The sequence below is a fragment of the Heloderma suspectum genome, chromosome 5 (assembly GCF_057233095.1).
Source record: "Heloderma suspectum isolate Gila_16-S chromosome 5, 16-S_ref, whole genome shotgun sequence".
In the NCBI taxonomy this organism is placed as follows: Eukaryota; Metazoa; Chordata; class Lepidosauria; order Squamata; family Helodermatidae; genus Heloderma; species Heloderma suspectum.
In genome coordinates, this window is record NC_139462.1 from 181,275,738 (window position 1) to 181,289,509 (window position 13,772).

Below are 13,772 nucleotides of genomic sequence, written 5' to 3' on the forward strand. Positions count from 1 at the left end.
TAATGCTTTCAGATCTCATAGTCTCTAAGCCTGTTTCATATTTTTGACTCCAAGACTGGGATCCAGGTGGAAATGATTGCAAAGCAAGCAGAACTGTACACATTTCCCACTTCCTCAATTTCAGCGGGATGCATAAATATCATCTCATCTACCCAAATATTTCCTTTATGTTTTCCAGCTTCCCCAGAATAGGAGAGCTTATAGCCAAGAGATGGGCAATACTTTGCCTCATCACATTTTCCCCCTAAAAGGGTAGGTTTCAGGAAAAGAAATGTGGGCAGATATCTGAGTACTCTCCTTTCCCTGGGAAAATAAGAGCACATGGAAATTCTATGCATCTCTTTTGTATGTTCCCCAATTTCCTCTTCAAAAGTGAGATGAGGATGGTTGTTGACAGACCCTCCTTGTAACACAGGAACTTCAGACTTGGTGGCTTTCTGAGATGTGTGTTGTGTGCTATATATGTAGTCAGCATTACCCTCGCACCTTGGTTCAAAAATCCATTTTGGCTCCAGTGAAGCAGCATGGGAAGGAACATGATTACCGTCTCTGGGATGGAGGTTCTCCATCCCCCCAGGTAATATTGACCTGCCCTGCTGCTGCAATCATCATCAGAGACTTTCCTGGTTGTGCCACATCTTGCAGATGTTTACCTGGAGACAACCAGGAAGAGGTTCACCTGGAGACAACCAGAAAGAGGTTCACCTGGTGACAACCAGGAAGTTGGGCACCACTAAGAGTGGCACCCAACCAGTAAGAGGTGGTATTCCACCTAACTCTTTGGAATACCTGCCCTTCAGAAATAAAGTATGTGCCAACTTGGATGGATTTCAGGTGCATGGTGAAGATTTTTTTTATTCACGTCAGCATTTGATGATCTGTGATGCCTGTCATTTTCATATTTTTCCATTTTTCAGCAGCCATTGGTTATGCTTTAGTATGCTTTTGTGACATTGTATATTTATATCTGTAGGTTTATATTATAGTTTTATTGCTGTACACTGCCGGACATGTTTTACATAAATAAAGGTGAATCACTTGGGCACAATCAGCTTGTGATATAAGGGCAAGGCGAACACAACATTTCCTGCTGCCTGAGGTTGGCAGCTGCGCCACTGCCCTCTTCTCCCCCTGCCCCCAGTCAGGTCCACCCACCCCACCCACAACAATGATGATGGCAGCCACAGCTGCCCACCTCTCCCCACCTCCTCCTTCCCCCTTCCCCCTGCTGCTTTCTCTGCCTGCTTCTGGCCACGGCAACAGTGGGGGCAGCTGCTCACTTGCCCCCTCCATGACAACGACGATGATGGAGGCAGTGGCAACTGCTGCCTGCCCTCCTCCTCCCTTCATTCCCCCAATAATGATGATGGCAGTGGTAGCCAACTGCCCTCCTCCTCCTTCTCCCCGCTGCTGCTTTCACTTCTCTCCCCCACTCCTCCAGTCACGGTGATGGTGTTGGTGGCGGTGGTCGCCCACACCCTTCTCTTCCTCCCTTGATGGCATTGGCAGTTGCCCTCTCTTCTCTCCCTTGCAGCCACGATGGCCCATCTTCCTCCTCCTCCAGTTCTCCTACATTCCCAGGTGGCAGTTACTGCCCTCCTCCCCCCGCTCCTGGCAGTGGTGATGGCATGCCTTTCTCTTCTTTCTATGCCTTGCTTGAGGGGTCCTTCCTTAGAGTGAGGTCTTGGCAGGAAGGTGGCCCAGGAGACCGACTGTGCAATGACAACATAGCATGGAGTGCTGGGCAGGGTGTGCAGTTCTCCTGGGGGCGGAATCCACTGTCCTCCAGGATCTGCCACCTGAGGCACCTGGAAGGGCTGGCCCTATATTATGGCACATCACCAGTCCAGTTTAGAATGACCACACTTTACCCATAAGAACATATGGAAGAATGAAGAAAAACATTTAAAAAATCCTTAACCACTATGACTATGAAAAAAACAGAAGCAATAAATTGTGTAGATGGAAGTAAGTGATCTGTGCTAAGTTATCTTGAATATGTTCCCTTACATTATAAATCCTCTAGAGAGGGATCATGCCACTTCTGTATTCTGTATGGCACCTAACATCCTGAAGGCACTAAATAATTGTTAAGCAGTGGTGATGATAACATGACTGCAAATGAAACACAACTGTCTTTTCATTTCTTAACTGGAAGGAAGAAAATTAAAAAGTGAATGTATTGACTTTTGTAATTATTATTTTAAATTATCCAACAGTGGGTGCACCCCAGAGAAACAAAGTGATTTGGCGTCAGAAACAAATGTAATCAGTGTGTATTACAAACAAGGTAATTGCAAAATAAAGTGTTTAGTGCTGTGCTGAACTGTCAAATGTGTTAAAAAATGGATCAAGTGCTTCTAAGATTCCTACTGCTTTGCCCAGGAGAATTTTATTGTTCTGTCCCCGTAACAGTCAGAACTTAGGTTAGGAACAATTAACCAGTGCTCTCAAAATGATCCTTCTCTTGATATTAATACATTGCAGTTATGTAACCATTCTTATTCCTGCCTTGTATTTCTGTATTTCATCCACAATAAAATGATGCAGATGTTACACTGAATTGTACACTACTCCTGATGCTTTTAAATCAGATACCTTTCCCTACTTCAGATTATGTTCAACTTAAGTCCCATTCATTTCAATGGGTCTACTCTACATAGGACTAATATTGAATATAAACCTTGGTGATCAAGTGGTGGCAATTATTCTTTGGACTTGAGATGCCCCGTATAAAAAGGGCAAGTCTAATATAATGCCGATTCATTTTTATTAGGTATGGGCAACTTGTGGCCCTCCAGATGTGTTGGCCTACATCAGCTCTAGACAGCACAGCCAATGGTGAGGAATAACAGGAGTTGTAGGCCAAATAATCTGAAGGGCCACAGGTTGCCCACCCCTAATTCAAATAATGGCGATGTGCTGGAGTACACACATACACTCTCAAAGCTTTATTTGTTGTTGCTTATGTGCAGCAGGCACCCATAGCTCAAGAAATAAGGCTCTCTTTAAACGGAATAATGGCTTATCTCTTTGGCAGTGGGAGCTGCTGCAGAGTAATCTACAAATGAAGATCTGGCTGTGCAGGTGGTTTGCCCCCAGACATGCACACAACCCACTGCATGCGTGCACTACGTCTACACGTACATAATGATGAACGGGAAATGCATTTCACTTCATTTTTCATCAGGATTTGCCCAGTTCGTACCTTCTGGACTGAACACAGACTTGAATGCAATCTGCAGTCACAGTCTGCACATTTCTGAGCTTGCAGTGTGATTTGTGGATTTAAAAAAATGTGTTTGACGGCATGCACACATTTTTAAAATGCTCATGAAAAAATGTACACTTTTGAAAAATGAGCACCAATATGCTTTAATCAATGGGAAAAGACAGTGTACACTTCAAAGATGCACACAGCTGATGAGCACATTTGGAAAAATACGCATGAATATATTTTATTTATTTATTCATTCATTCATTTCATTTCTATACCACCCAATAGCCGAAGCTCTCTGGGTGGTTCACAAAAAATAAAACCAAACAGCACACAATAAGACAATTTAAAATATATAGAACATTAAAACCACACTATAACAATACAACCACAATAAAACCTAGCATCACTGCAGAAATTTAAAATACAGATTTTAAACAGCAAAGCTAAAAGTCTAGAAAGCTAAAATGCCTGGGAAAATAAAAAGGTCTTCACCTGGTGCCGAAAGGAATACAATGTAGGTGCCAGGCGATACAATGTAGATATGAATGTAATATGAAAATATGAATACCTATGAATTTTTATGCAAAAAGAAAAAACAAAACTCAAAATCTGATATGGACATGAGATGGAACAAGCTTCAAGGTGAAATTTGGAGAACTTTGACAAGTTCAGGGTTTGCTTGTATGCCTATCCCTACACATACAACAAAGGTCCCAACCCAAAGAGGAAGAAGCAGGGGATGAGGCGGGTGGGGAAACAATGAAAAACATCACACTAGATTCTAAGCCAAAGGAACCATGTACGTAATTCTGAGAGTCCCAATAGGCTTTATAATTATTTTGCTTGAAAACCAGCCCATCTTGCCACACAGCAAGTTGCCTTTGAAATGGAGGGCAGTTTCAAAAGTGGTTTGTGATATGGTATAGAGGAAGGACTGCTCTTCCTCTATGGGGGAAGAGAACTCTAGAGTTCTTGTGGGCTAACTCAAGTTCCTTGTATGAACTGAAGCAGCTCTTTGGATCCCAGCCACAGCTGGCTCTCCTGCACTGTTGGTAAGTGCCATGGTAAAAAGAGAATTAACTTTTAAGAATCCTAACTCTGAGACAAAAGAATAATAATAATCCATCTCTCTCCCACTCCCCCCCCCCCATGATATCTATCATGGGGATAGATTTGTGTTGCTGGATTTTGTGGCAGATAGGATGGACCTCCAGGGGCAAACAGCAACATTGGGAGGGGGAGATGATTTTCTGTGGGAAAATGGTGCAGGGAGGAAAGGGTTAAACTTATCCCCTAGTGGCCCTGTCCCAGATCAAGGGCTCCTGCAGCTGCTTTTTGTGGGAGCAAGAGAAGCAGTAGTGGTAAACACACACTTTGAAGCAAGTGCCTAACGAAATGCATAGGCTGACCCTAAACTTCATGACAGGTCATGAGGAAATATACAGGCATAAATAGTCCACACTGTGCATGGAAAAACAAACCTTAACATTGCATTCACATTGCCTATGTATCTACATCTGGATTTGGGGTCATGCGTGTCAAGAATCCCTGATGTATTTCTACGAGTTTTGCATACACTATGTGTAGTACATTTTCAGATTTTTAGAAAACAAAGGGTGAGCATGGCCCCACCGGAGAGCATTTCTGCAAGCTTAACCTTGATCTGCAAGGGCAAGAGCAGTATATTAGCGATGGCACTTTTATGACACAGAAGCAGAGATTCCCAATAAATTTGTTAACAGCTTTAATTTCCCCGAGGGGGCATAACAACTCCAACCCATTCCTCTTATATGTTAAAATGACAATATTATTGGTGACGTGAGCCAATATTTGTAGCTGAGCTATAGCAAATCTCTGGTCAAAGCAGCTCCAATTTAAAAATACTGCAGATGAATAAACTAATGGCAGTACTTCAGAGCAATCCTATACTCACATTATCCTGGGACTAGAGATGCACTGCTGGTACACCTGGGTTTCTGCCAAATCCTATAGCTCCTCAGTTCTTTAGTATAAGATTGCACTCCAGTTTTTTTAAAACGAAAGGTGCTGTGGATAAAGTCACTGCCTGGAATTTGCATCTTTTACCCCGCATTTGTAATCCCAAGTATGTGGATGGTGAGGGACAGGTAAAATCTTCCTTATTGCAAACGATGGATTAAAACTTTATTCTTCATGAAGGCCAAAGCATGCTCTGATTTAATTTTAACCCCTAAAATATATATAGTAAAAATTTTAAAACAGGAAGGGTAATAAAGGGACCTCAAAGGAATGGGAGAATGGACAAAGGGCAACACATTATTATTATTGTTGCTGTTGTTGTTATGCTTTTAAAGTAAAACCCTTGACAAAATAGATGACAACTTAAAAATGAAAAATATTTTAAAATACAAATTATTATTATTATGCTTTTTAAGTAAAACCCCTGACAAAGTGGATGACAATTTACTTTAAAATACAAAATACACAATCAAATCATAAAAACAATAAATATTCAATACATAAATAATTAAAACAACAAATAAGATATATAACACAAGATGTAGGGCACCAACCCGGACAGCTTTAAAAGGCAATTAGATAAATGCCTGATGAGGCTATCAGTGGTTACTAGTCATGATGACTAATATTACTTCCAGTATTAGAGGCAGGATGCCATATGAGCAGGATGTTGCTCTTACATTCATGTCCAGCTTGCAAGCTTCTGATAGGCATCTAGTTGGCCACTGTGGGATCAGGCCTTTGGTCTGATCCAACATGACTCTTCTTATATTCTTAACAAATAAATAGCAACATCTGAAGACAAGGAGTTGCTGACACCTTGTTTACCTTTAGAATGCAATAAGGGCGCACTGCCTAGAGGGCCAGACTAGACACTGCCTAGAGGGCCAGAGGATTGTTCGGTTTCTGGGAAACGAGGTTGGAGCCAGGGCTCCAAACATGGTTCCCAGAAACTTCACTCACTTCCCCCTCCGCCTTGTAGCCGGAGCGGTTCTCTCTGCACCAGCTATGTCTCCGTGCTTGGAAAAGGAGATGGAGTGTGGAGTGTGGGGAACAGGAGGCAGCCTTGGGGGCAGGGAGGGAAGGAGACTGCAGAAGCCGCATTACACAGCTTCCTATGCACGCTTGACCTCCTTCCCTCCTCCTCCCCAAAGCTGCAGCTAGACAGTCAAAATCGGCCATCTAGCTAAAAATACAGGGTGGCTGGAGCATGAAGGTAGGGATTGTCTCTGTGCTATGGCTGCCCTGCACTGGATACTCAGCAGCCTCTGACTTTGGAGGCTGCTAACTATCTCAGTAGGATTGCGCCCTAGTGGACTTTAACAGAATTCCTAGATATTCCATAATGTAAAAGTCTCTCTCCCTCTCTCTAAGCCACACTTAAGTGTGATGAGGGGTCAAACTAGAAGTGATGTGGGAGCTCAGTGTTCCCAACACCTTTTTCTTTCTCAGAATGTATCTGCTGAAGTGTCTGATTTGTATCAAAGACATATTGACCTAATTCAGATGACATGGCAGCCCACTGTGAGTTAACTAAACCTTGGGGTACTGGGGTGTGTACTGTCTGCCATTATGAATATGCAAGCCCCAGTCAGGGGTTGCCATGGCTTGTCATATCATATGAACCTGGGCAGCCAGGGTTATTTGAGGGTTAAACAACCCTTGTATAACCCATGGTCTGTTTTAGGGTAATGTGAGGGTTGTTTAATCCTCAACCCCTGCTGGACAAGCCACAACAACTCCCAGCCAGGGCTTATATATTCAGAATGGCAGCTGGCATGCGCCGTAGCTCCTCACATGTAAATTAACCCACGATGGGCTGTTGTGTCATGCAAACTGGACTGCTGTGTGTGTGTTACCCTTTGTTCACCTAGCTAGCTCTATGGCCCCTATCTAAAATGGGCACTCCTGAGGCTAATGTTTGAGAAAGAAAGAAAAAATCCAGATCTCCGAACATGGATCATGTGTAGTTTGATTCAAAGAAAAACAAACCAGGGCAGAGGTGTGGATATAGTGGCTTTCTTGATTCCCACCAACCTCCACTGAATTATATAGGACAGTGGTTCCCAACTTTGCATTCCCAGATGTCGTTAGACTACAACTCCCATCATCCTCAGCCAGCATGGCTGCAATCTAGAATGTGTGGGCTGGGGAAATATGCTTCTCACTCTGGACTCTATAGTGTCCCTGGGTGCATGCCTTTACCCCCCCCCCCCCCGAATGCTGTTAGTTGTTCCTAATGGAAAAAATAAAGAGCTACACCTAGGAGCAAAGTTACAATAGAGGCTAAATTTGCCTACTCATCCCTAATGTTGAACCCATGGAAGTGGGTGGAGAAATGCCCCTTCGCATCAATTTGGGACAGAAAACAAATTTATGGGATCATAACACTTGATAGGCTGGCCGAATATAATGGATACGCCTTAATTTTAAAAGCCTTCTTCTCACATGCACCAAACACCTTTTGGTGGTGAGACATATAAAGATGGAAGGAGACAGTCATGTCACCTAAGCCCCTGCCTGGAGTACAGTGTACACACTGATTTACCAACTCATCTCTTTGTGCAAAGTAGACAAGAACCTACCATTCCATATACTTCCATGGATTGCAGTATAGTATCAGGGTGGCTCCTACATTTTTGGACATCAGATTTTGCAGTAGCGATCAACCATGCTGTTTTTAAGGGCAGTCCGTTATTCCATACTAAAACAAAAGCATGAATTTCTATATGTGTATGTATATATAATAGCAAAAATGTTAGAAAATCATGGGAACAGTACCTATTTTCTAAGAATATGTACAGGCTGTACATATTCAATGTGCAGATTGAATTTGCACCTATTTGCTAGAGCTTGTCTATCAACTATTTGGCTGTCACAATGATGTATGCCTCACTCAGGATGCAGCAAGCACAATTTTGCTAGTGTATTGAAAACCTTAGTACTTTAGGAGAGTTGTTTTGCCTAGCAATACACATTTATTGCTCAACAAATTTATGACAACATAAAATGGGAAAATGGGCATAAAGATCTCCTGGAAATGGTCTTTTCTGATCATTTGGCTTGCCAGCCAAACGTAAGCCAGAGCCAAGTGTATCGACATGGAGTGATCAACATGTGTGATCAAATTACACACCACACCTAACTCTTCACACTTTCCTATATGAAAGTGCCTTTGAAATGAAAACAGTAAAAACTCTCGTGATACCTTCAAGGCTAAGAAAGTTATTATGGCATCAGCTTTGTGGACTGTTGTTGTTCAGTCATTAAGTCGTGTCAGCCTCTTCGTGACCCCATGGTCCATAGCACGCCAGGCCTTCCTGTCCTCCACGCTGGGTGTGCAGTCCACTTTATCAGACTCATGAAGTATTATCCTGAGTTACAAGTATATATACCCATATTGTTTAAGGCTGAGGGCGGGAGCGTGTGTAATTATAAACAGAGAGGTGGGAGGGAAATGAAATGCAGAAAGTACAGACAGTGATAATGACTTTATTAATAGTCGCCATTCACAAAACAGTTGTTGGGCGATAACAAAATCATCCTTGCAGTAGTGAGCTGATCGACACACGTAGGGTGATTTAAAACAAAACACCTTTGTTCCTCTTCAGGCCGCTGGAGATACAAAGGGTGACCTGCCCGTCTCTTGCGCCATTAACGAAGAACAACAAGTGTACTCCTTTCCCAAAAGTCGGAACAGATGCAGTAAGAATACAAGGCGGCAGGCATCTATTTCAGAACCAGACTAGAGCGTCCCACCTGTGTAGCTTCCTTTGTGCGCGCGCGCCTGTGTTTTGTGAGAAGTGAAAGAGGGAAGAATATGCGGAGAACTAGTCTCTACGGCGCCAGGAGTCGTCTCCGGGCGGGGATGAAGGCGGGTGGAAGATGAAAAAGGCAACGCGTTAAAGCAAGCTGTTGCGACGATTGCTCAGCGCGGGGCCGTCCTCCTGCTCCGGATCATTATCCGGATTTTGTTTGCCCCCGTTACGGCAGTTCTTTCCCCCTCACGGCACTTGAGGGGAAAAGACCGTCCCCAGGGGAGGGCAACGCGCGGGCGGGCTCCTGCTGGCGCAGTTGCCGCGCCTGTGGGATGAACACCTGCCGCCTGGGCCTCCTTTGGCCGGGGAAGCTCCCTCCCCGCGCAGTTTGAGCTTCGTGACTGGCAAGGAGGACGCCGGCTTCTCTCTCTCCCCCACCCCCGCCTTTCTCTTCCCGAAGCCAACAGAGGAGGCGGGGAAGGCCGCTACGGCTGTGACAGCTGCTAAGGCGTTCGCCTGCAAGCCGCGCTTTGCATAACAAGAGAAAGGTGTGTGCGCGCGCGAGAGGGCGAGCGGCTGCTGAAGCAGGAAGGCGGCGGCGGCGGCGGCGGCGGGCGAGCAGTGAGGGCTCCTCTGGAATGTAGCATGCATGGCGGGGGGCTCCGTCAAGATGCAGCCCGCGTGTGACAGGGCCGACCCGTTGCCCCTCAGCCGGAGCCCCTCCGGCGCCAGAGACCAGGAGCAGCAAGTGCAGCTGCGGCAGAAGCTGAGGGAACTGCCGGCGTTGCTCCGAAGCGGACTGACGCTGCGGAGGAAGAGCTCCGCCGCTGGGGGCCGGGTGAGTGAGAGACCCGTCGCGTGCCCCCAGGAGCCCCAGCGTAGTGCAGGAGGGAGCCCTGCCCTGCCCTGCCCATGGCAGTTTTAGCCTTCCGGCCTCCGCAGACCAATGGGCGGGCTGGGACTCCAGGCAAATCCTTGCGGAGCCGTCTCCGCGGGCGTGCTGCACTTTGCATGGTTTAAAAACACAGCAAACCCCAATACCCAAGGCGCAGGCGCAGTTACTCGCGAGTAGCCGACACGGGAAAATAAGGGGAGCCGGGGCCGCACAGGAACGGCATAGTAAGATAGGCGCCTCTCGAGCTACAGCCCTAAATCCATCCGCATCCTAACGCATGTCTCGTTAAAGTCCGTGGAATTTACCAGACGTGCGGCGATCTCGGATTTGGGGCCTTGAGAGAGTGACCTGAGCACGCCGAAGTTAAGACCATATGCGTGTGGTCGCGGTTAAGATGGAGGCCTCGCTATGTGGACACTCTGGTTTTGCGGGGTGGGGGGTGGGGAGGAAGGATGTGAGGAGGCCACTGACTTCCCTTGATTTACTCGGGAGTAATTAGGCAAGTTGCAGCCCGATCTTAGCCGTATTTACGTAGAAGTAAGTTCCACCGAGTTCAATGGGGTTTTATCCAAGCGGGCATGGATAAGATTGAACTGTTAGTATTAGGCATTTCAAAAGAGTGTCCCTAGTGTACTGTCTTGGCTTTTGCAAACTGTTGTGGCACCTTGGAGGCTAACCAGCTTATTGAAGCATGAGCTTCATCAGGCTATGTATTTTTATGCTGCTATCAGTCAGTTTCATGCACCTGATGAAGCGGCGTTGCTCATGTCACACTAAGCCAGTTAATGTGTGATGTGTTGTGGCATTTTTTAAAGATACATTGATCCCTTTCACTGATTTGCAGGTTGATCCTGTACACAAGTTGCTTAGGCATATGTCCCTTGCTTAGGTGCATGTGCCACTGCCTTCAGTAGGACTTATTTCTTGGCAAGCATAGATAGGGTTGCAGCCTTGTCCTTTGACACAAGCTATTCAGGTGAATAATTGAAGTGAAATGTGATGGAGCCAGTTTGCACAAGACTATATTCAAGGTCAGCCCCTTGTATGTATTCTGTGGACAACATAATGTGTGATGTGGGTTGATCACGGACCTAGTCAGCAGCAATTTCACTGTCCGTAGTGCTGTGAATTGTTGTTCTTTGAGGATTGTCAATATCACTGGTACAGAAGAGAACTGAGGCTGTTTGTTTACTGTGTCTTGCTACAGGATATCATCTTTAATTTGTGTATAGTCTACTACTAAAGAATCATCAGAAATGTAATGGCTGGGGCTAGAATCTGATTAATGGATTAAGGGTGAGTTCGGAGCCCTCCACCTATCCTGTGCTCTGCTGGCAAGAGTGAGGCAGGGTGAGAGGAGGACAGAGGCAATTATGTCTCCATTTCTATGTTTAAAATGAAAAAAGTCCTAGATGGGCCCCTGAGTCAATCTAGCAGACTTACTTCTCAGTGGGTGGGGAGGGGACTGGAGAAAATGCTGAGCAACCCGGCCTCTTCTCTCCCCTCCCGTCAGCATGCCCCCTTTTCTCTCTCTCTCTGAACAACATCCAGCGCAACATCATAAGAGAAGCTTTCCATGGTGGCTACGAGGGGAGGGGGTGAGGAGGGAAGATCCATGATTGGATCTCTTTGTAGCATTGTCAACAGGCACAGAGTACCTCAGAGTAACAGAGTAACAGAGTACAGGTACAGGCACATTGTCAACAGGAACAGATTCAACCTGTTCTGGAGGGGGTTGCACTCCCCCTAAAGGATCAGGTTCGTAGTTTGGGGGTGCTCTTGGATCCCGAACTGTCACTTGAGGCGCAGGTGAACTCAGTGGCATGGAGCACTTTTTATCAGCTTAGGCTGGTATACCAACTACGCCCTTATCTGGACAGAGATAGCCTAGCTGCAGTTATCCATGCTCTGATAACTTCTCGTCTGGATTACTGCAATGCGTTATACATGGGGCTGCCTTTGAAAACGGTCCGGAAACTTCAGCTGGTCCAAAATAGGGCAGCAAGATTGTTAACAGGGACTGGCCTGCGAGCTCATATTACGCCAGTACTTTTCCAGCTGCACTGGCTGCCAGTCCGTTTCCGGGCCCGATTCAAAGTGCTGGTGTTAACATTCAAAGCCCTTAACGGCTTGGGGCCAGGTTACCTGAAGGATCGCCTCCTCCCATATGTGCCTGCCCGGACCTTAAGATCATCGTCAGCAGCCCTTCTCCGTGAGCCCCTGCCAAAGGAAGTGAGGTGGGTGGCTACTAGGAGGAGGGCTTTTTCTGCTGTGGCACCCCGGCTCTGGAATGAGCTCCCTAGTGAGGTTCGCCTGTCACCTACATTGTACTCCTTTCGGCGCCAGGTGAAGACCTTTTTATTTTCCCAGGCATTTTAGCATTTTCGCTTTCTAAATGTTTAGCTTTGCTGTTTTAAGTCTGTATTTTAAACTCCTACACTGCTGCTAGGTTTTATTGTGATTGTATTGTTATATTGTGGTTTAAATGTTCTATATATTTTAAATTGTTTTATTGTGTGTTGTTTGGTTTTAATTTTTGTGAATCGCCCAGAGAGCTTCGGCTATTGGGCGGTATAGAAATGAAACAAACAAACAAAACAAAAACAACAGAGCAAGAGATCTATGGTATCCTATGGCACCACAGATGCTGTCTAGGGACCACAAGATTGCTCTCTAAATAAATTTTAATTTTAGTCTAGACTGCAGTCCTATACATACTTTGGAGTAAGTCCCAGTAAAGTCCAGTGGGGCTTACTTCTGAATAGACACCAATAAGATTGTACTATTTACAATCCTCGATTATTGGAAGACTTCAAACCAGGGGGCTTTCAATCATCCAGTGGTGGGTGGGAGGAGTGGTGGAGGCGATCTTCTCATCCCAGTCCTCCCACCCTGCATTTTTCACTAGATGGGTCCCCCCTCGTCTAAGTGATGGTGCTTCACAGGGGAGGGAAGGGGGCTGGGAGAAGCTCAGGCTAGCTTATATCCTGGCCTCTCTGGTCTCCTCCCCTCCTGATCCACCAAAATGCCCCCTTTCATTCCTTTCTGAGGTCCATTTTCTGGCCTTGGAGGCCAGCCAGCATGGTTTGTTCCATGCCAGCTGTGAGGGGGTGAGGGATGATCTCTGACTTACCCTTCTGAGGTTGATGAGCTTTCTCCAACCTCGGAAGGGGAATCCCCACTATCCAGTGGCCCCTTGGACAATGTCTAGGGGCCATAGGATTGCTCCCATAATCATTCTATTGATTAAATTTACATACAGTAACATAATTCTGAAGCAAGGTTTGTTTCTAGATGATATACACATGTGTTATAGTGGTCATCAACTTAGAAGAGGCATTCTTCTGATAAGAGAAGGGACAACGCCTCCTCAGACAATATTTGCCATCTACAATTTTTATAAGCACTTCCATTTAAAATAGCAATCTTATAAAAACGTTTTAGCTGCCCAGTGAATTGGGGAACCATTTTTGTTTGGTTGATTCTTAAAAAACCAAATAAATAAAACATAGTCCTATTAATGCCCTAACTTCTTTTGGCATTGTTTTGTTCTGCATTTATATTAGGCAGAGAACTCATTTTTAGTGACCTGATAAACTAACTGCTTAATAAGTTTGATATCTGCTCTGTGAGAGCAAGCCATGGTCACATGTTACTTTAATGATAGAGATAATTGTGATTAATCCAGTAAAATTGTACAGTTTCTTTATCATCCATGTTACATTAGGGGCAAAATTAATCTTTGATAAGCCTTGTAAGGATGTTCATAGCTATAACTGCACATTGAGCGTCTGACATTTAGGAACATGTGAATAATGCAGGTTGGAGATTAGATGCCTTATGGGGATAGGTTACGCATAGCATTTAAACACTGGTGTAAGCACAATAATTCTCTTAAATA

General features: G+C 45.2%; 1 protein-coding gene across 1 annotated transcript in view; it reads left to right on the forward strand.

Moving 5' to 3' along the window:
* The first annotated feature begins 8,697 nt into the window (after positions 1-8,697).
* The window catches only part of RAPGEF5 (Rap guanine nucleotide exchange factor 5), a 221,336-nt gene continuing 216,261 nt past the window's right edge, over positions 8,698-13,772 (forward strand). The window contains exon 1 of the mRNA XM_084858588.1: positions 8,698-9,814. Coding sequence (XP_084714714.1) covers positions 9,626-9,814 — 189 coding nt within the window. The 5' untranslated portion in view covers positions 8,698-9,625. The remainder of the gene's footprint in view (positions 9,815-13,772) is intronic.